A 27,894-nucleotide genomic window follows, 5' to 3' on the forward strand; every position below is an offset into this window, starting at 1 on the left:
GGAGACCTCCATCCCACAGCATCTAGACTATGAGAGACTGTAGGCAGTGACGGGAAAGAGCCTTTCAAATGCCAATGGGTGAGGCTGAGCAGCCCATCTGGTCTAGAGGTGAGCAGGCCCTCCTGACAGCTACTGACTTCCCCTGCCTACCATGAGCCAAAGCTCCAGAAGGCTCTGGGAAGATAACCTACGGACCCTGACATTCCTGAAATTGCTCTGTAGAATTCTCAGCTGTGACCTTCTACTAAAAGCCCTGCTTCCTCTTCATCCTTGCTTCTGACTGATCAACCTCTTGGATCAGCACCCCTCAGCTTTAACCACTGGCTTGTTTGGTCTAAGCCCAAATCTTCCTGCAAGAGGTGTTCAGAATAAGGGCTTTATTTTATACCATCGCACAAACACCCTGACTTTCCTGCAGATCTAAACAGGAAGAAATTGCAGAAGTTCAGGGGGCCAGGTTGCAGGGCCATCGAGGGTGCTTTGTTGCTAAAGAACAAGTGACTGAGGGCAAATGAGCCATTATCTGGGGGTGGCCCATTATCCTGGCATGGATAAACCTGTCTAGAGATTTAGGAAAGAATAACAGATAGCTCCAGAAATGATTTGGATGGTGCTTTAATGTCCACTACGGAAGAAAAGCAGATCATTCAGGAGCTTAATAATATAACTGATCACCATTCTGAGATGGTAGATTAATTTTGTTCGGCTCTCTGGGCACCCCTACTTCTACCCTGTTCGGATGTTCTCCAAGTGTGGTCCTGAGACCAGCAGCAATGCTTGAAGTGCAAACCCACCTCAAATGACATTGACCTAATATGCACACTCTCGGGCCGCACTTCAGAACTACTGAACCAGATACTCTGGGGGAGGTGTCCAGAAATCTATGTTTTAACAAGCCCTCCTGATGATTCAGATGCACACTAAAGACAAAGCATCTCTATCCCAGAGCAAGTGGGTCTGAGTCAAGTGCAGCCCGAGCGTTGATGTTTTTGTGATTCCCGAAGGGTGCTGATGCACTAGACCTCTGGGGAACAGGTGACTTCTCAGCGTCTAATCCCAGGAAGTTGAGTACAAGGCCTTGAATATGCTGGACTTGCTGGGCAGCTGGTTGTTTGAAATGGTTTTTGATCCCAGAAGTAATTAGGCATCTATTGGTATCTACCCTCTACCCTCGTGGGGTATTCAAATTCAAAGGGTGCAGAATGGCCTGAGAGGTTTTTTTAAGTTTATTTTCATTTATTTTGTGAGGAGGGAGGGGCAGAGAGAGGGGGAGGCAGACTGTCCCAAGCAGGCTCCACATTATCAACACAGAGCCCAACTCGGGGTTCAAACTCACAAACTGTGACATCATGACCTGAGCTGAAGTCAAGAGTCCGACGCTTGACCAACTGAGCCACCCAGGCACTCCTGGCCTGGGAGAGTTTTAGCTCACAACTTTGTAAGAACCAAGACTCCAGACCATTCCCTTTGTCTTAGAATGGAACAGATATGAATCTGCCCTGAGGAATTTCCTTCTGGATTTAGTGATTCCCTCAGGAATCCCAAATGACTATCTGGAGACCAGGCTGAAGCTAGTCTCTCCAAAACATCTTAGTGTCTAATAAAACACAGACACATCCACATGAATAAATTGGCCATCTTTTACGTGCCAGGCACTTACAGCACTAGGAGCTATACGTAAGTTCTTCCTGTTGATCTTGTAGCTCCTCTTGACAGAAGGAGAAACTCAAGGTCCAGCTGGTAACGGACAGTGTGAGAATTCAGGCCCAGATCTGACTCGTCCCCAAGTGTGTATCCCTAAGCCATGGTTCCACACTCTCTCTCTTCATCAGTATGTTGATCAAGTCATGAATTTATTACAATTTGTTTCCAGGAACACCACTCAAAAGAGAAAGAAGAAAATCAGTTCCAAAATAAACTCATTCCCCTGGGTGTCATAAGGCCTGGGTGATCTTGGGGAAATCTCATCCTCCCTGAGAGTGTTCATACATTTTCAAAATGGGGTAATAATTCCCGCCATGCTGACATCACCAGAGTTAGAGGGTCAGTGAGGTTATGTATGTGAAAGGGTTTTATAAATTTTAAAATCCCAAAGTATAAAAATATATTATTATTTCTAAAAATATGTTCCCTCGCAAATATCTCTGGTCGCTAATTCATATCACCATGGCAACCCTGGTATTCTCAATAGTTACATTGGCATCCAGACTGAGTTCCTAGAGTATGAGGCCAAAATATCTCATTTTAGTAAATATTTGTTGACTGCTGGCTATTCTAAGTGCTGAGGATGCAGCAATGAACATAACACGTAAAGCTCCTCTTCTTTTAGAGTTGACATTCTAGTCGGGGAGAGGTAGAAAAAGTAAATCAGGGGCTCCTGGGTGGCTCAGTCGGTTGAGCGTCTGGCTTCGGCTCAGGTCGTGATCTCACAGTTTGTGGGTTCAGGCCCCACGTCGGGCTCTGTGCTGACAGCTCGGAGCCTGGAGCCTGCTTCGAATTCTGTGTCTCCCTCTCTCTCTGCTCCTCCCCTGCTCATGCTCTGTCTCTCTCTCTCTCTCCTTCAAAAATAAATAAAAACATTCAAAAAAATTTTTTTAAAAAAGGAAAAGTAAACCAAAGATATATAATGTACTATCAAGTACATTATAATAAATGCTATGGTGGGGGGCACCTGGGAGGTTCAGTCGGTTAAGTGTCCGACTTCAGCTCAGGTCATGATCTCTCAGTTCACGAGTTTGAGCCCTGCATCTGGCTCTGTGCTGACAGCTTAGAGCCTGGAACCTGTTTCAGATTCTGTGTCTCCCTCTCCTTCTGCTCCTCCCCTGCTCGTGCTCTCTCAAAAAAAAATTTTTTTTTAATTAATAATAGTAAGTGCTATAGAAAAGAATAGGTCAAGCCAAACAGGTACTGAGATCAAAGAAGTATCAGGGCATAATTGTGAAAGGCTTTGAACATCATGGTAGAGTTTGAAATTTATTCCAGAAGCAATGAGGAACCATCAGATGGCTTTAAGGTAATGTGATCTGGGTTTATATTTTTAAATGATCACTCCAGCCACTATGTGGAGAATAGACTGTAGGGGACAAGGAGACTTTGGGGGCTACTGCAGTGGTGCTGGCAGAAAGAGTGAGTGGCAGGGGTGAGATGCATCAGAAGCCCACGGGACTTCTTACATGTGGAATGTGGGGCTTGAGAGAAAGAGGCATCAAGATGCCTCCTTGAGTTTTGGCCTGAGTAACCAGTAGAATGGAGTTACGATTTCCTGAGTTGAGGAAGGCTTCCGGTAGAGCACATCTGGAGGTGCGAAGGCAGTGCGCATGGGAGGGAAATTAACAAGTGAGTTTTTCAGACATCATAGTTTTCTGTGTCAGACATCCACATGGGCATCAGGTGAGCATAGGTGATGAGACTGAAGTTCAGAAAAAAGAACAAGGCTGGAGGAGTAGATGTGTGCCTCACTGGTGGCGGTGGGCAGGTGTGGATGGCTTTCAGAGTGGTGTCGTACTGCCACTGTTGGTTTGAGACTCATCCTCTAGGGGAGGTGAGTGGGTGGCCTCCAGATGACATTCCAATCATCCTACCATCCTTGTAGGGGAAATGCACCAAGTGGCAACCTTTTAATCATGCTCCTTCCTAAGTGCTAAGCTGTACCTGACTTGCTACTGATCAAAAACACAACGTGATTTTATTTCCTTTGGATTCCTTGCTTAACATTTCCTCCTGTGCTCTCTCTTCTTTCCTCCCTGGGTTCTTTTATTTTGATGCCATTGAAAGAAAGAATGTGTTAGACAAATTCTTAGCTCATCGAAATATTTATATCATTCATATTGTTCGTTATACTGCCTAACATTTAGTAAGTATTATTATGTGCTAGGTACTCATTTAGGACCACGTCTCCAAATTTTCTTGTTCATGGTATGCTTAGTCTCATTAATGTTTTTCCTGGTGTTCCTAGACCAAAAGTAATACCTAAGAGTTTCATTTATTAAGTAGTTGCAGCCGAACAACTTAGTATTTATGTCCTAACGACTTAGTAGACATTTGGAAAAATAGTACACTTAAATTGAAGGAAAAGAGTACATTTTTATCTAATTCTTAAATAACCACAATTATTTACTAATAGAATGTGTATATATAGGACAAGGGAAAAATCATAATGGTATAAAATAGTTACCACTCAGGTAGTAAGGAAATTCAGAGGAAAAGATTGTATGAAATCAAGTATTTGGCCCAACCACAGACTCTTCAGAATATAATTCCATCAGGTAATTTGTTTATTATACTTCCGTTGTAGACTTGGTGGTCAAAAACCAGATTTTATTGATGTCCAGAAAACCAAAATGGTTATTAACTGCACTCATATATCCTCCTATCTAGATGTATTAGAGGACATTTTTTTCCTCTTCTAACCATTTATTTGTATTCTTGTTTGGGATTGTGTCCTTAGAATTTTTAATAATATTATTTTGCCCATATCTGTCATTAAAGCTTCTTTGAGTCATTAATTTTAAGATAGTTTCATATGCTTATTAATTATCCACTTTATATTCTTGGATTTAATTTAAATCATAAACTAGTCCAAGGGGGAGTCATTTGCTCATAAAGCGAGTAGACCAAATGTGTCTTCTGGATAATTTTCATTACCCACAAGCCTCCCTGGAGTATTCAGTGGTTTATTAACCATTGTTGGGGCAGCGTTAGAGCTGGTAATGTAAGCTATTTTACCTAGAACCTGAATATTTGATCAGTTATTTTCTTCTCAGGATCTGAAGGTATGAAACTGGTTCTCTCCTCCTGGGCTATTCTTGGATGTTATGGTATTTAACACAATAAGCGAACCGTTGCCTTTTTGGTAAACTTAGTGATTATATATCACCATAGATTTATAGAGAGCCTAAGAAAACTTAAACCTCTGGGCCTATGACTTTCATAGGCCCTGTGAGTGCTGGGTCTAGAATATTCGAGGTGGGAAAGAGAAACTAGGTCACCACCAGGAAGCATTTCTAGGTAAGCATTTCTGGTTAATGGCCTAAAGAGATCTCAGAAGTAACCTAAATCTCCAAGACTCTAGTAATTTATTGTGCATTTCTTTAAAATTCCAAATAAGTACTCTTTTGTACCTAAATTTGAATTTGTGATTTTGTAGTCTTTTCCTTAAAGGAGGTTGAACAACAGTCTAAGCTTCCAGACCCACACAACATGGATCTTCCCCTGACGAGTATTGTTTTATCAAGATGACTTCATTTCTTAAATGTTTTTTAATGTTTATTTATTTTTGAGAGAGACAGAGTATGAGTGGGAGAGAGGCAGAGAGGGGGGGTGGTGGGGAGACACAGAATCTGAAACAGGCTCCAGGCTCTGAGCTGTCAGCACAGAGTCTGACACGGGGCTCAAACTCACGAACCGCAAGAACATGACCTGAACCGAAGTCGGATGCTTAACCCACTGAGCCACCCAGGTACCCCAAGATGACTCCATTTCTAAATTCAGACCTCATTACTTTTCAGGTAATTTTTGAAGCCATTCGGGGAGTGTCAATAAGAAGTGATATTGCCATTGATGATGTTAAATTTCAAGCAGGACCCTGTTCAGGTAACAATATTTTCCCCAATTATATCCTCTTGATTGAAAAGGGATTTTGCAATAGTCTCAAATCAATCATAGGAATGCAAATTAAGAATTTTTCTATAATAAAAACAGAGAAAACTATTTTTGTCTATTTTCTATTTGTCTTTCCTGACAGAAATGGAAGATATGACCCAGCAGTCATCAGGATATTCTGAGGATTTAAATGAAATTGAGTTTTAAGAAATGATCTGAATTGGATAAACTGAACAAGAGCCATACCTCTCTTCAATCAAAATGAACACAAAACAAATAAATACCGGACAGTCTTAACCATTTTGTGAATTATAAAACGACTTCACAGCACAGTATTCTTTTTCATTACTTTTGCAAAAAATACTGACTCAGGGCTTTTTGGTGTTTTTGTTTTTGGTTTTTGGGTTTTTTTTTTTTTTTTTTCCTTTTTGCGTCTGACAACTGTTACGGAAATACAGGCTATTGATTTTGCGTAGATCATTCATCTTAATTTTGGTTCCAGTTAGAAATACAAATATACTATATTGCAGTCACTTTAAAGTATGCAAATGGAAGGGCACAATCAAAATGAGATGTGTCATTTAAATCTGCATTCAGTGAATGTATTGGGAGGAGAAGATGTCTCGTGGGTTTCTTTTTGACTTTCAAGTATCGCAGCTGTTTTTAAAGTAATAACGTGAGGTGTCAGTATCTGCAGAATGAATGCAGTTTTTCACGGTAACGAGTTAGTCTAAGAAAACAAAATCTTATTTTCTACGTTTTATTCATAGAAATGGAGTGTTAATTGTTAAATATTTTTACCCTATGTGATAACTAAGGATCTTTCCTGAATGTCCCAGGGTAAGTCAGTATTAGTTAATGCTGTATTACAAGGCAATGCTACTTTCTTTCTTCCCCCCTTTGAACTACTTGGGAAAGTCACTATGAACACATGGATTAGAAATTGCGCTCTTTTTTCGTAAAGCTTGAAAATGTTTATGTACACACACCTGAAAATTTTTAGGACGTGTTAAGCAATCTTACTGATTTTTATAATAACTGTTTTGGTAAGGTTTTGAGGAGTATGAATTCAAGCAGACATACTAAACTGCTGCTTTTTATTTACGTGCTTAGAAAATTGTACATACGTATTTTATACCCAAACAGCTGTTTTAAGATTACCTAATAAAAGGTAATTTGAAAATCTTTTCCCTAGCAATGAACTCATTTCTATGTTATTTTCCTTGTTCAGAATATCTTCGGTACATAACTGCAGATTCTAATTTGAATTTCTGCTCTGCCACTGTTAAATTCTTCTTATGCCTTCTATTAGTGACATGAGCATTGCTTACATTGATACAAGAATTGATTTTTATTTATTTATTTTTTAAAATTTTTGTTTATTTTTGAGAGAGAGTGGGGGAGGAGCAGGGAGAGAGGGAGACAGAGAGAATCCCAAGCAGGCTCCCCACTGTCAGTGCAGAGCCCTGACGTGGGGCTCAAACTCATGGAGAGATCATGACCTGTGCCATAATCAAGTAGGACATTTAACTGACTGAGCCCCCCAGGTGCTCCAAGAATTAATTTTTAAAGTGTTTTATTTTATATAAGCTAACTTACTTTTTCACCACATTTTATCCTATTACAACGTAAACACTATGAGGATGAGGATTCTTGAATGTTTTGTTTTACTTTTGTAGTCTCTGTACCCAGAAGAATGTCTGGTATGTAGTACGTGTTCAATAAAGAAATAGTTGTTGAATGAATGAATGAATTTAAGCCTTCCAACATCCTCCAAAATGGAGATATTATTAGTTTTTTTTACAGAGAAGGAAACAGAGGTTCAGAAGAGTGAACACATTATTTAAGTGGAAGAGTAGAGTCAGGTGTCTCTGACCCCAAAGTCCATACCTCTTCCTGCTTTGTACGGCCAAAAATCCATGGCCCTCACAGACTTGGGTGGTATTCTCACTCAAGAATGTCAAAACTCTTCAGGTGCCTGGCTGTGTGGCTCAGTCGGCAGAGCATGTGACCCTTGATCTCGAGGTTATGAGTTTGAGCCCCACACTGGACATAGGGATTACTTTAAAAAAAAAAAATGTCAAAACTCTTAAATTAATCCATAAAGAGTAGTATACTTCCCTGAAGACCACAGTGCTTGGAAAACAACAATTCTCAACTGTACAAAATTAACATCCTGAGGTTTATGGAGAAAATAAACTTCTGTAGTAAAGCAAAATTTTGCAAATCACATCCTTTCTATTCATGATGATTTTAATTAAGTAATTAATTAATTAATTATCTATTAATCCCTAAATAAAGCTGAAACATTGAGGAAGGAAGATTTCAAGGTGTGAAGCAACTCAACAGTATGCTAGACGGTATAATCTCCTCAACCTATTATTCCTGTCCAGAGCTTAGTTATATTTGCTGAATAAAGAAATGAAAATTGTGTCTCTGGGACTTAACACAGTACCTTCATGCATAGCAAGTCACTTATAGATAGTGACTGAAGTCATTCACCAACCTCCTTGCTTATAGATTATGTAAATCCATAGTAATAATCAGAGCTAACATTTATTGGATTTTTCTATCTTCAGACATTTTTCACAGGGCTTTATGTGAATTCACTCATTTAATCCTGATAATGACTCGTGAAGTCGATCTAGTGATATTTCCATTTTACAAATAGGGAAACTGAATTTGTCCAAGTTCAGCAGCTAGTGTAGGGCTTGGGTTTGAACCTGGGCGTGTTTCACTGCCAAACCTACGTTCTGATCTTTGACGGCCTCCTGAACCTGCCAGCCCTCCGGTTGACTTCACCCCCAATACCAATTTAAACCTCAGGCAAAAGTTCCAGGTTTCTCTCACTCCAGAGGATTTATTGGCTACCAAAATTGCCCCAAACGTTGCCAAACTAGAAATACTACTTGGGCCTCTGGCTTTGGTAATTGGGGAGAAAAAAAATGAGGGTTGGCAAGTAGTTATTAGGGAAGAAAGGAAAGGAGTAATTGTTACCAGTTGTTGCTAAGAAACAACCTGAAGTTCATACAGAAGAGAGGAGGTAGAAGGTGAGTGGATTAATTTACCTTCCTCACTTCTGTTCCTTTTGGAGGATTCAGATTTTGGATGCTTCTCTTCCTGTCCAGGTTACCCATGGCATTCATTGTAACTATACTTCGCCTGGATGAAAATACGAAAGGCTACTTAGCACAGTATAGTTTCCTCAGGTTTAGAAATGCCTTGTGGGAAAGCGTACTAATAGGTACCACGCAGTATTTGCGTTGATTTTAAATCTTCTCTAAACACACAAGTGCTTCAAAAACAAACTACTTTCTCCACACAGATTGCCTTCTCCCCTACAATTTGCTGTGTGGGTTGGAGATTATTTGTGTGTAGAAGGGAGTGGAGGAGAAAACAGTAGCTCTGATAGAGGGTCTGGTTTAATGTGGAAGAAGAAAGGGTTCAGCAAAGATTCAGTGAGAAATCTACACTCCAGGCATTTTGCCAAGCATGGAGGTTATGAAGATACTCACAGATTAGTGAGGAAGACACAGGTCCAAACCGATCAGCACAACTTGGAGTGCTAAATCCAATGAGGTCATATGCCCAGGTGCTATGGAAGGGTCTCAGAGGGGCATCTGACCAGGAAGGGCAGGGCCAGCCTCCCGCTGCAGCCCAGGCTGAGGTGAGAACCAAAGGAGACCTCCCAAGGCAGCGTTCCAGGTGCCCGGATGTCTTCTGTGACTCTCGGGGTGGAGACTGGCCTCTCTTCCTTCTTATTCCCCTATAGGAGACGTGATTTCCAGGGTGATTTAACCAGAACTTGGGGCAGTAGGTGGGGAGAGTTTTCATAAGTAATCAATCATTCTAATGTCGCATTCTCTACGTGCTGATTGCTTTACAGATTGATACGGCATAGTGATTAAACACAGGGTTTCTGGATTCAGGGTGTCTCTGTTAAAATCCTGGCCTTGCCTTTTTCTGACTTCGGTACTGGGGGCAAGTCACTGACACCCTCTCTGATCCCTATTCATAGAAGAGAGAGAAGTAGAGACTCCTTGTCTACTTCTTAGTAGGTTGCTGTAAAGATGAAATGAAAATATTACCTATCAACGATTAGTGTCTAACACATGCCATTCTAGTTTATACTGAAAGGTCTGAGTGGGTGTTTGGGTTTGGGTTTGGGTTTTTTTTTTTTTTTTTTTTTTGATAAATTGCAGTTATTTTTAATGTATTCTTTCTCTACAAAGAACTGTGAGTTTATAGTGCCATCTTAAGGATAAAACAACCATATAATCTTGTTATTTTACCATGTTTTTCTTTTTTACTAGCAATCCTAGGCTCATTTTAACCAGCAGCTGGGTAAATGCCTTTTCCTTTGCTTTCCCTGTTCCATCCACTGTTCCTGGTTCTGGGCTGCCCACTCTGTATATATACCCTAGGAAGATTTATTATGGTAAACCTAAAGTCGTGTTTTCATGCCTATCTCCTCAAGAATGGTTGCTTTTCCAATTTTGTATCCCCACTGCCTACCATGCTCAACAAATATATCTGCATTAAATAAGAAAATGCTCAATAAAAGTAGTTTAATACGAATCTGTATGTGTGTTCCAAGCATCATAAGGGATATAAACATTCTCTTTCTGTCCATGAACATTTCATAGCCTGGAAATCCACACTCTAAAAAAATTTTTTAATGTTTATTTATTTTGAGAGAGAGAGAGAGAGAGAGCACACAAGCAGGGAAGGGAAAATAGAGACAGAGGATCTGCAGCAGTCTCCATGCTGACAGCAGCAAGCCCGATGTGGGGCTCGAACTCATGATCAGCAAGATCATGACCCAAACCGAAGTCAGGCACTTAACTGACTGAGTCACCCAGGCGCCCCTCCACACTCTAAATGTTTAATATGAAATTGTGTCCCTGGCCAGTGAGGATAGTTGGGGCAACTGGTGAAAACAAATTTAAACCTTCTTTAGAGGGTCATGTGCTCTCCAACCAGGCAGCACACGTTTCCCATACATAAAGCTGCACAGGAGGACTCACAATCCAACATTACAACACATTTGGTCAGTGGTCAACACACAGCAGAATTAGATACTCAAGACTTCATAGGATAAGAGTTTTTGATAGACAGTTTAAAATAACTATTTTAAAAATGGAGACCACCCCTGCCCCCAAAAAAGTATTGAGCACTTAACAAAAGGCAATAAGTACTCTATGAAAAAAACAAGCAGGCAGATTAAAGGGAACCAAATGGAAATTCTGCACATGAAAAATATAGTCACTAAAATTAAAAATTCAACAAAAAGGCATAACTAGACATACTAACTAGACGTATTTAATGGAAGAGAACCCGGTGAACTAGAATGTAAGGTAATACCGTGAATGCAATACAGAGAGATAAAGAAATGAAAAATATGAAGGTAGCAGAGATTGACAGTATCCAGTGTATACAATGAGGTTTCCAAGAGAGAGAGAATGGGGGAAAAGAATATTCAAAGGGAATATTAGACGGTTTCAGAATTGGTGATAGATAAAAATGTTCAAAATCAGGAAGTCTAACAAATCTGAGCAATTAGTGAAACTAAATCCACACCTCGATCCATCATTATGAAATTATGAAACAGATTCAAATGAAAAAGACAGATGAATTACAAAGGAATAAAAATGAAACAAAATCAAACTTCTCAACAACGAGGAAAGTTGGAATAATACCTTTAACATGTTGAGAGAAAATCATGTCACCTGGGAATTTTAGCATTCAGAAGGACAAAATCATGACATTTTCAGATAAACAAGGAAGAAATCTTGTATTTTTCATATGCATGTACATATATATTATATATATATATCATATATATATAATATATATATATGCAGGTATATATACAAATACAGGTATTCCTCAACTTACAATGGGGTTATGTCTGACAAACCCATTGTAAGTTGAAAATATCATAAGTCAAAAGTGCATTTAATACACCTAACCTACTGATCATCAGAGCTTAGCCTAGCCTACCTTAAACATGCTCAGAACACGGGGCACCTGGGTGGCTTAGTAGGTTAAACATCCAACTCTTGACTTCAGCTCAGGTCATGATCTCACAGTTCATGCGTTCGAGCCCCGCATCAGGCACTGCTCTGGCAGTGCTGAGCCTGCTTAGGATTCTCTCTCCCTCTCTCTCTTTCTTTTGCTCCATCCCTCCCCCTCCCCAGATAAATAAACTTAAAAAAAAATAACATGCTCTGAAGACTTACATTAGCCTACAGTGGGACAAAGCCATTTAACACAAAGCCTATTTTATAACAAAGTGTTGAATGTTGTATGTCGTTTCTTGAAACTGAAAAGGCGAGTGCTTGTCTGGGTACAGAATGGTGGCCAGTTCCTTACCCTTGTGACGCTGGGACTGGGAGCTATAGGCGCTGCCCCCCGCACGGCACCAGAAAGGAATTTTGTATGTCGCCAACCCAGGAAAAGATCCACGGTCCAAATCTGAAGTACTCTTTCTGCTATGTGTTGCTTTCTCACCATTGTCAAGCAGAAAAATTGTAAACCAAACCATATCTATATCAATGATAGTAAAAGTACGACATATCGACATTGATGGGATGTAGCTAAATCGATACATGAAAAGAATCCTGTCACCTTAAACAGTTCATTTAAAAGCTGAAAAAAGAGAAAATTATTGAGCCAAGCAACACACTCAAGAAGTTGGAAAAGGAACAGAAGATCTAAAGAAAGAAGGAAAACAGAGCATACATTAATCCAATAGAAACAAACAACAAGTAGAGAAAGAATAATCTGTGCAAGTATCTCAAGAATTAGACTAGCAAATTAAACTTAAAGTACTGCCCTAGACCCAGGCAACCCACCCTGGGGCCTGTTGTAGGGCTTTAAACATTCCATGAATGTTCTCTGATTGTGCTGTGAGTTGAGAATATTGGGCTATCAATGTGTCTCATTGTTTACATTTGATACCGCCGATGGAAGCAGCCAACAGGTGGGCCTGAAGGACCAAAGGGACTGTTAGCAAGCCCAGGAAGAGCTATGGTCTTGGGAAAGGTTGTATGAGAAGGACTGTGGCCAGAGGTGGAAGAACACAGCTATTCTCCAATCCCCCCGGTAAACCCAACCAAAAGTCAGAGGGCAAATGAGCCTAGATGATGCAGGTCATAGAAATGAATCTCTCAAGCCACAGAGCAGGGTGGAGGAGTGGATGAAGGATATAGTGAAACAAGCAGAAAAAAACACATCCCCGAATCTTTAAATCTCTTAATGTGTTTTCTCATTTTAGGGCATTATCTAGAATCTTTAATAGTGGGGATTATGGCATCTTTCTTTTGATCTTAATGAGAACAAACAGTTTCTCCATTAATTATCATGTGTGCTTTAGGTTTTTGATCAGCGGCACTTATCAAGTTAAGAAACTTCAGTGCCATGCATAAGAATGTAATAAGTTCCTAAGAACTTATTACAAATAGACATTGGGCTTTATCAGATGCTTCTTTGCATATGATGAGATAGTATGATTTTTCCCCTTTAATCTTTTAGCATGCAAATTACATGGATACAGTGTAGATTCTTTTTTTCTCAGTTAGAAATGCCTTGAGGTTCCTGGGTGGCCCAGTGGGTTAAGTGTCCGACTTCAGCTCAGGTCATGATATCACGGTTCGTGAGTTTGAGTCCTGTGTCAGGCTCTGTGCTGACAGCTCAGAGCCTGGAGCCTACTTTGTATTCTGTGTCTCCCTCTCTCTCTCTCTCTCTGTCTCTCCCTGCCTCAGGCTGTCTCTCTCTGTCTCTCAAAAAGGAATAAATATTAAAAAAATTTTTTTAAGAAAAAAGAAGGAAATGACTTGATTTTTACGTGAAACATAATTTCACTGTAAAACAGCATACAGCATGTTTGTAAATGTTAAAGGATAATAATAAAATGACCACTCATTAGCACTGATACAGCATGAGAAATGGAACACTGTCAATAACCTGGAGGCACTGTGTGGACTGCGGCCCAGTCACATATCCTTCCATTGCCCAGAAAGATAGCCATTATCCTCAAATTCATGTTAATCATTCCTTTCCTTTGTATTCTGTAGTCCTCATTCATGTGTATGCATCCTAATATATATGGCTTAGTTTTACTGCCATTTAAAAATTATGCAGAGGAAATCAGTGCATATTAATTCATCGTCATTTGTCTTTTTTGTTCAAAATTATGTTTCTGAGAGTCAGCAATGCTGAATTTCTAGCTGTAGTTCATTCATTTTCATTACGGTATGGTATTCCATTAAGTGATTATACTGCAATTTATTAATTAGTTCTGCCATTGATGAATATTTGAGTTGGTGATGACAATGCTGCCAAAATATTTTTTGTACAAGGGCCCAGGTACCCATGGGAAAGAATATCTTTGGGCTGCATGTCTAACATGTGAATTGCTGTTTTGTACGATAGGTACGCTCTACTAAATCAGGAGAAACTGCTTCCCAGCTGGCTGCACTAATCTACATAACTCCTACCAGTGTAGACTGCACGACTCCTACCGGTGTAGATGAGTGCCCCCAACATGCTAATGTCAGATTTTAATTGTTGCCAATCTGATAATTCTGAAATGGCATTTAATTGAGGTTTTAATTTGCATTTCTCTAGTGACAAGTTAAATTGAGCCTCTTATCATATGTTCTATGACCACTTGCATTTCACCTTATGCAAAATGCCTTGTTTATTTTGCCCATTTTTCTAGTGAGCTGTGTAACATTTTCTTACAGATTTGTAGGAATTCTCTTAATATTCCAGATAGTAAGCTTCTGTTTATTTTTTTTAAGTTTATTTATTTACTTTGAAAGAGAGAGAGAGAGCTGGGGAGGGGCAGAGGGAGAGAGAGAATCCCAAGCAGGCTCCACACTGCTAGCATGGAGCCTGATGTGGGGCTTGAATTCACAAACCGTGAGATCATGACCTGAGATCATGACCAAAATCTAGAGTTGGGTGCTTAATTGATGGAACCACCCAGGCACCCCTAAGCTTCTGTTTATTTCAAGTGTTGCAAATACCATTTTTTTCTTTTTCTTTTTCTTTTTCTTTTTCTTTTCTTTTCTTTCTTTTTTTTTTTTTTTTAACCTTGTGGTTTCTCTCCCCACCCTATTGTGGTGAATTTGTTTAATGAAAGGTCTTAGTTTTTAATATGTATGAATTCATAATCTTCTTACATTCTTTATGATTTATGTATTTTTTTGTCTTAAGAAACTCTTCCCTACCCTGTGTTTTTAAAGATATTCCCATATGGTTTCTTCTAAAAAAGTAAACTTTTGCCTATTCCCTTTAAGTGTGTGATTTATCTGGAATTATATCCAGCCAACCTGCTAAGCTATCTATTATTTCTCAGAACAGACTCTATATTTACATTCATTTCCTACTGCTGCTATAACACATTACCACGCTCTCTGAGGCACAAAACAACACATTCATTATCGCACAGTTCTGGAAGTCAGAGTCCCGAAAATGAATCTCATGGAGCTAAAATTAAGCTTTTGGCAGGGCTTTGTTTCTAATGGAGACTCTAGCAGAAATCCATTTCTTGTCTTTCCCAGCTTTTAGAGGCTTCCCGCATTCCTTGGCTCATGGCCCATCTCCAGCTACGCCCTCGCTCTGACATCTGCTTTCATTGTCTGACTCTGACCCCCTGCCTCTCTCTTCGAAGGACACTTCTGATTATACGTGTCCACTGGATGATCCAGGATAATCACCCCATCTCAACACTCTTCACTTAATCACGTCTACATATTCCCTTTTGCCCTGTAAGCTGCCCTATGCACAAGTCTCAGGGATTACAATGTGGGCATTTTCGAGGAGCCATTATGCTGCCCACAGCAATTTTCTTTTGCTGTAGATTTCTTAATAAGGCCCGTTTTGGTTTTCCTTTTTTAACTCCTCCAGCTGCTCTATTTTCTTAAGTGATTTGGCAGGCTAAGATCTCCATGAAGTGCTCAATAGAAGGAGCAATAGAATTGTCCTGAACTTGTTCCAGAACTTAAGACAATATTGCTAAACATTCCATCATTGAACATGAGTTTGATGAAGGGTTCTGAAGTTGCCTTTTCCTGGTCAAAGGGAGTTTTCTTCTACTTGTATTTTCCTAGAAATTTTGACCATGAATGTGTGTTGAAAACAATTGAACGCTTTTCTTTTTCTGCCTTTATCTTTCTCCTATAAGTTTCTAATCTGAAGAATCATATTGATTTATTTGATTTGCTAGTATTTAATCAACCTTGAATTCCTATCACAAACCCAAGTAGGTCACAATATATTTACTTTTACGAGCATTGCTATATATTTGCACATATGTCCATGAGTAAGATAGATAGATAGGAAATTTTCATTTCCATTAATTTACCAAGAAATTAGGAGATTTAGACATGGTAAGATTCATAAGAGGAGTTGGAAAGGCTTCCTTCTTTTTCTGTACTCAGAAAGTATGGGTAGGATTAGAGTGCTGCTTCTCAGCCTGGGGGACGGGGGCAATTTTACCCCTTCAGCGACATTTACCAGTGTCTGGTGACATTTTTTGTTGTCAAATCTGTGGAGACACTGCTGGCTTCTAGCGCACAGAGGCCAAGGATGCTGCTGACTATCTTACAATGCACAGGACAGCTGCCTCCTCTTTCCCCCAGAAAAGAATTTTATCTTACCCCAAATGTCAACAGTGCTGAGGCTGGGGGTTTCTTCTCATTCTAAAATAAATCATCACCATCCTAATTTGTAATTTTGTATTTTTTCAGAGGGACTTCAAAACTTTTATAAGCTTCTAGGACCTAGATCTTGTGGGAAAAAGAGAGAGCACTGTGTAGAGGACAGGTGTGTGTGTGTGTGTGTGTGTGTGTGTGCACAAGTGTGTAAGCAAGAGAGACAGACAGGGAACAGCCAGCTATTGGGCCAAAGCCAATATGAGAAACAGGTGGAAAAAGAGAGAGATTTTTGTCTTCACATAATTCTCAATCACAGTTAGTAAGAAATTGGCCACATGCAACAATGTCAAGAAACTGAAGGAAAGTCATCAGTATGGTATATAGTCTAGCAATTTTAATTCTTGGTATCTATCCTAGAGAAATGCTAGCACATATACATAAAGTTGTGTCTGAGGATATTCCCTGAAGCAATGTTTGTAAAAATGAAAAATTGGAAGCAATCTAATGGATTGCTCTGATGTCAAATCAGAGCAATAAAGTGAGATACAGTCATACAAAAACCCTACAGCAGTTATAAAGGAACTAGTTTTATATGTGTCAACATGGATATATCTCAAAAATACATTTTTGCATGAAAAACAAAATTGCATAACTATTCTTACCATATTTTGAATGTTAATACATTTATATATGTATGCATGTAATATCTTATATCTTTATACAATACATTTATGTAATGCATTCACACTCAAAATAATACTACATATTTTCAGTAGGTAAAATGGATGTAAATCTAAAAATGGCCTTAAAGGACATCATGTTACACCCTGAACAAGTGTATAGCAGTATCTAACTGGAGAATAAGGAGTACAGCAACAAGATTGAGAAAAAAAAATGTCAGGTGCACACTAATTTGATCTGTGTTGTTCTAATTTTTAAGAAGAGAATGTATACATGTGTTTCGTGGGTTATTGTTTAAAAAGTAGACAATGGAAAGACAATGAAATCGTGCCCCACTGTTAACAGTGTTCATTCTCGATTGCAGGAATAATGCATGGTTGTTGGTTTCTGGTTTGAGTTCTTTTGGGTTTTCCAACTTCCTAAAATCATAACAAAAACACAAGTACAATTTTAGTTGTGAAAGGAACATGATGGCTATTAGTCAAAGTGTTGGAGGTGAGAACTTAAAACCAACAAGTTCCTGGGAGAGTTTATCATTTGTGTGGCCGATTTCAACAGATTTAGCATGGTTCTGACAGTCACCAACTTTCTTTCCTTTGGGAAGTAACACGGTGCGGGGGGAGACACTCGCCCTTCCCCTGGAGACCCCTGACCTAGTCTGAACGAGGACCATCAAATCATTTTGCAAGGACTGGTGGAGGGGATTGCTCCTAGCACCTTGTTCCTGATCTTTCCGAAATTGCAGGCAAATTCCTCTCAGAGCAAGTTAATACCGTTCTTCCCATTTCATATCCTTAAAAGAAACGAAGGCCCATTTAGCTATATAGACTCTCTGTCATGCCACATTACAAAGCACGTGTGAAACCTGATATTAATCCCTAATGATCTTTCGATCTTTCCATTGGTTTCTGTATCCAAGAGATGGAAAATTGAGAAAGACGCAAATCTGTTGAGATACTGATCCAGAATAGAAAAATGAGTTACGAAAAGGTACTTAGAACGGTAGCTGGCATATATGATTTATGCTGTTAGTATTAGCTATTACTACTAATGGCATAGCTATTACCACAACCAATTCCAAGGCTAATAACACCACGGGAAGAAGAAGCAGATATTTTGATTGTTTAGAGCTTTTCTATGACGTGAGAAACAAATTTTTTAGAGGTTAAAATCTAGAGAGAAAGTGTCCTTATCTCTAGCAGAAGCTTGCTGTATGTGGTGTAAGTTCCCCCTGGGGAAGGGTGCTCACTCTCCTCAGGACCCCTCATCCCTGCCTACATCCTCCCCAGCTGTACTTTAACAGGGTTAATCAGAAAGTGTGGATGAGGGGGAGCTGGGGAAGAGGGGTTGTTTCTGGGTCCCAAGGACTTCCGTTTCAGCACACTTTCCCTCCTTTTCAAGCCTTGAGGGCTCACTTTCCACTATAAGAATTTGCCGGAAGCAAAGGTAGCATTTCCTCTCCCTTGGTATATAAACCAGGAGATCATCTCTGTCATTCTGTGAAGGTTCTTATCAGAACTGGAAGAGTAAACCATCTTAGTCCGTGTAGCCTCTGCAGAGTCTCAGTTCGTGTATCTTGCCCCACCTTCTTGCTATTCTAGCACCATTATCAAGGGCTTGGAGTAAAGCCAAGAAAGACAACACAGAAGGTGGCATTTTGAGGGGGAGGTGAAATATATTCATGGTCCTTGACCCTGCCCCTTTCTTAACTTTTTAAAGTTTGTTTATTTATTTATTTGGAGAGAGGGACAGAGAGAGCTCATGAGCAGGGGAGGGACAGAGGGCGGGGGGTGGGGGTGGTGGGTAGAGAGAGAAAATCACAAGCAGGCTCTGCACTGTCAGCACAGAGCCCCATGCAGGACTCAAACTCATGAACAGTGAGATCATGACCTGAGCCAAAACCAAGAGTGGGATAGTTAACCTACTAATCTATCCAGGCATTCTGAGCCTGCCCCTTTCTGCCAGCTTTTTGCCAGTAAATAGTTTATTTATTTTGAGAGGGAGAGAGGGAGAGAACGTTTGAGCAGGAAAAGGACAGAGAGAGAGAGAGAGAGAGAGAGGGAGAGAGAGAAAATCCTGAGAAGGATCCCTACTATCAGTGCAGAGCCTGACATGGGGCTTGAACCCACAGACCATGAGATCATGACCTGAGCCATGATCTATTTAGTAGATCTATTAGTAAAAAGCTATTTACTATTTATTTATTTTCAGAGGGAGAGAGAGCAAGTGCGGGAGGGGCAGAGAAAGGGAGAGAGAGAATTCCAGGCAGACTCTGAACTGTCAGTGAGGAGCCCGATGTGGGGCTCGAACCCATGAACCATGAGATCATGACCTGAGCCGAAGTCGGATGCTTAACTGAATGAGCTACCCAGGTGCCCCTATAAATAAATAGACTTAAAAAAAAAAAAAAAAAAAAAAAAAAAAAAAAACCTATATCACAGAAAAAATATTTAATGTCATGGAAATACAATCATAATATATTATGTGAGAAAAAGAGGGTGTAAAAACAGTATTATAAAATAATATAATTCATGCAGCATCATCCTGAGGTTTTTTTGGCAGAGGGGAACAAAAGGAGTATATATATCATACATACACAAGGAAAAAGATTTAAAAAAATGCACTAAAACCTTAGCAGTGATTAGTCTGGGTAGAGTAATTAGGAGAAAATTTTCCTTTTGTGTATGTTTTTCTGTGTGCTCCCAAAGTTCCTACGGGAACTTAACCAGTTCCTATACTGGTTTTGTAATTAGAAGCAAAAGCAATAATATTTTCCTTTTTAAAAGGTGGTCGTAGAGCATGACTGCCTGGCTCTTTAGATAAGAACTCATAGCCTGTGTGCATTTGTGGGTCATCATAGGCTCAGGGACCCCTTCTCAACTTTCAAGGTCATAAGCACAATTTGATTCATCCACTAAAGAATAATGGCACAGAAATGAGTTCCTGCCCTCAACTACCATTACTCTGCCTATGTTATATTTCCATTAGGATAGAGTCCCCCAAATGTAGTAATTTCTTCAAAGAATTTGACTCTTCGAAGGCTCTTGAAGTGCAGTAACAGATTACTTTTTAAAAACTTTGTAGTAGCGTGGTTAGGAAGTGACAGTCTAGCGCTCTCCTACACTGAGCATTTGGGCAGTTTTAAAATTCTTTTCTGTATTATAATTTGTATTTATTGCTAGTAACCCTGACAAGTTCATATGCTTTCTTTCTCATTATATGTTCTTTGGTAACAACTTTTAGAGAGCACTGATTCCACTCGTGTGAGAGGAAGAAGCAGGCCCGAACCACACAAACCCTAGATCATGACTTGAGCCCAAGTCAGCAGCTGAACCGGATGAGCCACCCAGGCGCCTCTACTGCAATAGTTTTCTACATGGCCTCCCCACCTCTATGCTCAAGCCCCTCCAAACACCAACCAGAGTGATTCTTTAAAATTTTTAATCAGGCGCGCCTGGGTGGCTGAGTTGGTTAAGGATCCAACTTCAGCTCAAGTCATGACCTCCCAATACGTGAAACCCGTCGGGCCCTGCCACCGGGCTCTGTGCTGACAGCTCGCAGCTTGGAGCCTGGAGCCTGCTTCAGATTCTGGGTCTACCTCTCTCTCTGCCCCTCCCCTGCTCCTGCTCTATCTCCCTCTCTCAAAAATAAATAAACATTAAAAAAAAAAAAACCCACAAAATCTTTAATCAGATCATGTCCTTCTCCTGCTTAAAAGCATCCAATGGCTTCCCAGTGCTTCAAAAATAAAATTCAGATCTTTCCTGGTGGGCAAGGCTCTGCTTTGCGATGCTGTTCACTTCACTGCAGCCACACCAGCCTTTCCTTTGTTCCTCAAACATCCCACTTATTCCCATTCCAGAGCTTTTGTCCTTGCCCGGAATACTCTTTTGTCATTTACCTTGGTTCCCCCTCATTCTGGGTTTAACTCAAGCATCACCTCTGCGCCTCCCCCCATCACATTTGTTCTGGTTATTATTTTTCATAGCACCTAGCATAGCCTGGAAATGCCCTAATCCTTTCTTGCTTCACTGGTTCTTTTTCCGCCTCCCGCATCAGAAAGCGCTCAGACACCCAAGCTTGACTGGCTCCTTCAGCACCGCGGCCCCAGCCTCTCGTAGGTTGCCCATTATTAGCCGAGTAAATGAGGAGCTGCGTAACCCTCCGTGCGCCTCTTCTTCAGTGAGGTTAACCACACGCGTGCGAGTAGGTTTCAGTGAAAGCACGCGCTCATTGAAGCCAGTGAAGCCTAGCTCGTGGATTTCTAGAAACTTCGGGAGAGGAAGCCTTAAAAGGCAAGGAGGGAGCCAGGGGGGCAGAGAGTCTCTGCCGAGTCTGTTCACAAGTGGGAGCGCGCAGGGGACCTAGCCCGACGCTTTTAGGGGAGACACGGGCATAGGGTCATTGCAAGAGTTTTCTTTTTGGGACGCGGGGACCTGATTGAAGGCAAACAGGGAGTCAAGTGAGAAGACGAAGAGCCAAAGACCGGAGAGCCCGGGTGCAGTCGGTCGGTGTCCCGACACAGCTGGTCGGAGGTCGCCCGCCCTCGCTCTCAGGTGTCGCCGCGAACGCCTCCCTCTGTCCCCTCGCGGATCGGCTTCCTCAGAGGGCTGAAAGGACTTTCAAAGTACTAAATGCCATTGACATCTCTGAGTTAAAAAAAAAAAAAAGCAAACACCCAACTCTGAAAAACGCGCAAACGCTCGTAGAGAAAGATGGGGTAGCCGTCTCCCGGGAGGACGCCGCCCCCACCCGCTCGCGACCCTCATCCTCGCCCGCGTTCTCTTTGCCTCCCGCCTCCTCGGCCGCGCGCCGAGGGGCGGGGCGGCCCGCAGACGCCGCCGGGCCGGGACTGCGCAGGCGCGGGGGCGGGCTCGCGGGCGGTGTCGCGCGCCGGGCAGTTCGCGCGGGAGCCGGGCGCAGGGGCGCCGGGGCTGCAGGTCAGTGGGAACGGAAGCGCTTGCGGGGTGGAGGGGAAGCTAGGATGGCGACCCCGAGTAGGAAGACGTCGACCCCAAGCTCCCTGGCCTCCAAGAGAGCTCTCCCGAGAGACCCCTCGTCGGAGGTCCCGAGCAAAAGAAAGAGCTCGGCCCCGCCGGCGCCGCCGCCACTGCCGCTGCAGTCGTCCAGGCCTTTCGTGGAAGGCTCGATCGTCCGTATCGTGATGGAGAACTTCTTGTGAGTGGCCGGAGGCCGCGCCGCGGCGGGGAGGCAAGCGGGCCCGCGCGGGCGGGGGGCGCAAGCTGCGTGGGTGGGTGAGGGTGGGTGGATGTGTGGCCGGCTGTGGGTCTGGTCGTGAATTCAAGCCGGCGTTACCGTGAGGATTTTTACTGAGAGGCCGTGGGGATTGACGTAGGTGTTGGTGTGGTAGGTGTGCGTCTGATGTGATGCGGATATTTTATTCATTCAGCCAGCGTTTTCTGAAGGCGTCATATGGCGGGCAGGGGACGTGGTAGGGAATAGATTTCTGGCGGCAGGGAGTCACGGCCCACAGACGGAGGACATAATCTGTAATTGATCAAAGTATGGGCGCTGGGAACTCACAGGAAGCAACAGTTAAATCAGAGGGGCAGTGACGCTGTGGCAGAATCGTGAAGAGTAAGCAGTTGCCAGGGGGACAAAATGGTGAAGGTTGTCGCGGATGGAGGTTGAAATGTACCAGAAAATTAAGCCTTACTCTCAATTGTTGGACCTCCCAGCAGACCCTTGACCCCTCCAAATCCAGCTGTCTTTCCTGGTTCCTTTTCTTTCTCTCCAGACAACTAATAATCATAATAATCGTCTTAGAATTTAGTATGTTTTAGCACAAATACTGTGTATCTCTCTAGCATCTTACATTTCTTTTGGTCGAAGTCTTTTTTTTTTTTTTTTCTTTAAAGCTTGCACATAGTGGCTTAGGGTAACAGAATTGTGGTAGCAATACCAGCGTGTTTTTCTTACCCCCAAGTATCTATCCTGTGCCAAGTATAGAAGTAGATGCTTTATTTACACAGTGCTCTCATTCTTGTAACATCTCTTCATCTCCATTGATGAGATGAGCTTGGAAAGGTTAATTTACCCATGTTTACACTGCTAGTAAGTAGCTGAATTGCTGTTTGAATCCAGGTCAGGAAAGATAAATATAATCAAATGAGTTATCTACCATAATAATATAGATGAGTGTGTGTGTGTGTGTGTGTGTGTGTGTATTTGTATTTGTGCCATGCGGCACAAAGGATGAAATGGTTAATTTCATCCACAACTGTGAGAAAGAGCTTTGTATGGGAGGTTATAAAAGTCTTGAAGGAAGAGTGTTGTAGACAGAAGGAACCACCTGCAACAGTTTGTATATTTAGGAAGTGTCTAGTATTTTAGTATGGCTGGGAAGTAGGATGTGAGCGAATATGTGAACAGAGCTGATACTGAAGAGGGAGGCAGCTATTGAGAATCTGCGTTTTCTATACTAAGGAATTCCAATTTCATCCTGTTGGCAACCAGGATGCATTTTAAGCAGGAAATGACATGTGATTTATATTACTCTGGAAGCAGTGTGAAGGATGATTGAGAAAGGGTGCAACATTGGAGGCAAGAAGACTTACAACAGTAAGGGATGATCAGAGTTTGAACCTTGGAGTAGCAGTGGGAAGTAGCAGAAAGAAGAGATTTGTCAGGATTTGGCTTTAGACTGGGAGGCTGAGGGTAAGAGAGTTATGCAGTATTTTTCTCAAGTCTCTGCCTTGGTTCTTGGTCAGATGTGATGCTATTCAGCAGAAGGAACAATTTGGGGGGAAGAATAGTAAATGCTTTTTGGATCCTGTGATTTGAAGTTTCCTGTGGGACATCTGAAAAAGATCTCGCATAGGCAGTGTTTTTAAGGGTCAGGAAAAGTGAACAGGTGAGAGATTTGAAAATCATGCATGTAAGTTGCAGAAATGCTTGAGATTGCCCAAAGGGAAATATTAATAGGAATAGAAGGCCAAGTATCGAGCCCTGGAGGAATGCCAACGTTTAAGGATGAGCAGAAGAGGACCTCGGACTGAGAAGGAAGTGTTCAGAGAGGCAAGAGGAGAACCATGGGAGAGTATTCTCTCAGAAGCCTAGTGGAAAAAGTGTTTCAAAAATATCTGCTGCACTGGAGTTGCATAAGACTGAAAAGAGCCCACTGCGTTTAGCAAGTAGAAAATCTTTTACCCTTTGAAGCCATGGAAGCAGAAAATTTTGCAAGTCCTAGAAGAATGAATGAATGTGAGGAAATAAAGGTTGGGTGTGAAGAGAAAGAAAAAGGTGGCTGCAAAGTGTAGAGCTAGCCTGTTTTATTTTCAGGATGAGTGGACTTTGAGTTTTAGGAATGAGGTAGGAGATAGGAGAGGTAGGCTTAGAGAACCGAAGTGGCCTGGAAGACAGTGGTTACTGGAAGAATTCCTATGAGTGAACCAAGTCCAGTTGGATTAGACTGTAAGGTCAGCTGGCCTTTGGAGGAATTCAAGAAAAGCCTGTAGGTAATGTAAAGCAAGAATAAATGTTTTGGCAAAGAAAATATTCACTTATGTCTTAGTAATTTCGCCTTTTTATAATTCAGGACATATGATGTCTGTGAAGTATCTCCCGGACCTCACTTGAATATGATTATTGGAGCTAATGGGACAGGAAAGTCGAGCATCGTGTGTGCCATTTGTCTTGGGTTGGCAGGCAAACCCGCTTTCATGGGACGGGCAGACAAGGTGAGTTAACATCAGTATTTTTAAAAAATTTGGAGTTGTGACTTGCTTTTAGTATCGAATCACTTCCTGTATCTCAATTCCTCGGGTGTACCAAACATGTAGAGCTTGAGTATAAAGAATGAAGTTGGCAGGTAGACATGGCTGGAGGAGATTGCCACTGTAAAGGTATTTTGGACTATATATGAATCTAGAGAATTCTCCAAGTATGTGACACTTAAAATTCTTAGGAGTAGGGTAAAATGTCTTCTTAAATGTGTATTGTTGGGCTTGTGGAAAGGTGAAGTAAATTTACCAAGGGCGGAAACAAAATTGTGTGGTTCTGAAGACTTAAGCTCTGGAGTTGTTTCCCCAGGGGCATTTGCTTACTTTGCACCCTAAAGCCTAGGTTTTGATTGGTTGCTCTGGATTGGGGGTCCTGAAGGTAGAGGAGGGCTAGAAGATGAAACTTGAAGTCAAGCACTGTGTTTAGTAGGAAAAATAAACACTGCAGAATGGGACACAGAGTTACTTACTTACCCTGATTGTTAGCTCTGGATTTGGTGGAGAAAAAAAAAAATCTTCAAAGAATTACTATTATTTTCTATTGAAAAATAATTGACATACGATATTGTATTAGTTTCAGGTATACAATATAGTCAATATTTATATATGTATGAAATGGTCACAATAAGCCTAGTTGCTGTCTATCACTATACAAAGTTGTTAGAATATTATTAACAATATTCCCTATGCTGTAATTATGTCCCTATGTCTTACTTATTTTATAACTGGAAGATTGTACCTCTGAATCCACTTCATTTGTTTTGTCCACTCCCCTGTCTCTCCTCTGGCAATCATCAGTTCTCTGTGTTTATGAGTTTGTTTCTGCTTTGTCTTCCAAAGAATTCTTAACCACAAGCCTTAGCACATGTTTAGAGCCACGATTCGTCTTCCCTCTGTGGCCTGATATCATAAATGATAATTTTAAAGTGGTCCCAGATAGTAATATCTCCAGGCACTTGGCAGAAGCAGGTGCAGATCCTATGAAGAAAAATACATGAAATTCAGTCCTAAAAATTCTAACGTAAAAGTCCCGAGGAGTTCATGAATCCATACTTAATCAAAACATAGGAGGAAATGCCAACACAAACAGCAGATTGCATCATCAGACATGCAAAGCTTGTAGATGGAGAAAATAAACTAGGGATATTTAATTTGTTTAAGGAAATAAAAGAAGTTTGGAAGGATAACAGGAGTAAGTAACAGATGAAGTAAATCTGACACAGAATCAAATAGAACTTAATAAAAATATGTTCCTTGAAGATAGAAATTTGGTGGACAGGTGAAACAAAGCAGACATATTTGAGAAAAGAATTTGTAACTAAAATACTTGAACATATTTCTTAAAATATTATAGAAGTAAAAAGAGAAAAATCAAGGTTAAGACATTATAGGTAAAGGAAGATGATCCACTGTATGTCTGAGTATTTCCAAAGAGAGACAATAGACGAGGAAAAAACAATATTTCAAGAAACCATGACTGAGAATTTTCTAGAAACCTTAAAGTTTAAATCCTCAGATTCAAGAAACCTGATCTAGGCAGGATAAATAAAAGAAATACACAAGCAGACATGTTGTAGTGAATTACAGAAGAGCAGGCACAAAAGTATTGTTCTCAGAATGAAAGAAGTGGAAAAAAAAAGAAAGCCTGAAATTCTCTCACTGAAATATCTTTGAAAGTATATAATTTAGGAAGAAGGAAAAATAATCCCGGAAGAAAACTCTTAAGAAGTGAGAAGAAATGTTGAGCAAAAAAAAGGCAAATGTATAGGGAAATTATATGGAACCTGCATAAAATAATGTCTAATTTGTGAAGTTTAGATCAAACCAGATAGAACTGTTGTCTTTTCTGGTAGTAACCAGAGTTAAAACACTCCATGGATTTGTATTGTCAGGGAGAAGTTAAGATAATTGGTTAACTTCCAGTTTATTAAATTAAATATGCATGTTAAAGTTATGTAGGTAAACCACTAAAACAATTGAAATTTATAAATCCTCCAAACAAAGATAAAAACATAGAGAGGGGTGAAGGAAGAAACAATGACTGCCCAAACAAGACAGAAGAAGCCTTTAGATAGGAGGAGAAAAGAAACAAATATAGAAAAGGAGATTATTACAAAACATAAAATGGTTGAATAGTCGCAATAATTATTAGTGGTCTAAGTTCATGTTTAATTTGGAAGTCTGCTGAAGTAGATAAAGAAAGCTCAGTTCTCCTGTTTACAACAAGCCTATTTAAAGTAAAAAGCAACAGAAAAGTTAAAAATGAAAAGATGAAGAAATACATAGGCAAATATATGAAAGAAAGGGATAACTGACTTGATACCAGGCAAAATAGACCTTAAGCAAAAAGTACTTATGGAAGTAGATACGGTCATTAAATATTGATGAAAGGTCCAGTTCAGCAAGAAGGTAATTCATTTCTCAACTTGAATTCACTTAATGTAGGTCTAAAACATATAAACAAAATCAGAATTCCTATTGACAAGTTAACAAATTCATAATCGTGGTTGGAGAGCTATCGGTAGTCAGATCGGTCAGATAAAAATTAGAATACGGAAGATTTGAACAACAGTTAAGCTTGAGCTGGTGGTCAGGTTATAAACACTGCGCTAAACGCTCGGAGAACTCACATTCTTTTTAGGCACAAACGGAACATTACTAAATCCACATACTGAGCCATATGCAAATATAAAAAAAGTCAAAAGAATTGCTACCACACATACCATAGTCTCTGATCATAATGCTATTAAGAGAGAAACAAGGTAAGTAAAGTTTTCCCATTTGTTTGGAATGAAAAATATGCTTCTATATTATATATAGGTCAAAGAAGAAATCTTAATGGAAAATGAAAATAAGAGCAGAAATTAATTAAAAAAAACAAACAAACCCAAATCAGTTACTTTTGAGAAGAAAGGTGTTGGGGGTAGATAAAGTAGAAAAAAGGGATGGGGGCGCCTGGGTGGCTCACTCAGTTAAGTGTCCAGCTCTTGATTTCGGCTCTGGTCATGATCTCGTGGTTAGAGGGATCAAGCCCCACTTTGGGCTGTGCTCACAGCATGGATCCTCCCCCCTCCCCCCTCCCCCCTCCCCCTCTCTCTGCTCACACTCTGTCTCTCTTAAAATAAATAAACATTTAAAAAGGAAAAGAAAAAAGGAATGTAAAAATGCAATAAAGATATGTTGTGTGGTTCAAACTCCAAAAT

General features: G+C 40.7%; 2 protein-coding genes across 10 annotated transcripts in view; both read left to right on the forward strand.

Moving 5' to 3' along the window:
* The window catches only part of MAMDC2 (MAM domain containing 2), a 402,628-nt gene extending 395,842 nt beyond the window's left edge, over positions 1-6,786 (forward strand). For all 6 annotated transcript variants that reach the window (XM_019463631.2, XM_019463629.2, XM_019463628.2 and 3 more), the window contains 2 exons: positions 5,508-5,592; positions 5,744-6,786. In XM_019463631.2, the coding sequence (XP_019319176.2) occupies positions 5,508-5,592; positions 5,744-5,808 (150 nt within the window). In that variant the 3' untranslated portion in view covers positions 5,809-6,786. The remainder of the gene's footprint in view (positions 1-5,507; positions 5,593-5,743) is intronic.
* Positions 6,787-21,838: 15,052 nt separating this feature from the next.
* SMC5 (structural maintenance of chromosomes 5) overlaps positions 21,839-27,894 on the forward strand; it is a 92,266-nt gene continuing 86,210 nt past the window's right edge. For 2 of the 4 annotated variants that reach the window (XM_019463624.2, XM_053907797.1), the window contains exons 1-2: positions 21,839-22,127; positions 24,508-24,649. In XM_019463624.2, the coding sequence (XP_019319169.1) occupies positions 21,934-22,127; positions 24,508-24,649 (336 nt within the window). In that variant the 5' untranslated portion in view covers positions 21,839-21,933. The remainder of the gene's footprint in view (positions 22,128-24,507; positions 24,650-27,894) is intronic. The other 2 variants (XM_019463623.2, XM_053907796.1) reach the window with 1 other exon arrangement.

This window comes from Panthera pardus, unplaced genomic scaffold, assembly GCF_024362965.1.
Source record: "Panthera pardus isolate Hobbes unplaced genomic scaffold, ASM2436296v1 HiC_scaffold_20, whole genome shotgun sequence".
Taxonomy (NCBI): domain Eukaryota; kingdom Metazoa; phylum Chordata; class Mammalia; order Carnivora; family Felidae; genus Panthera; species Panthera pardus.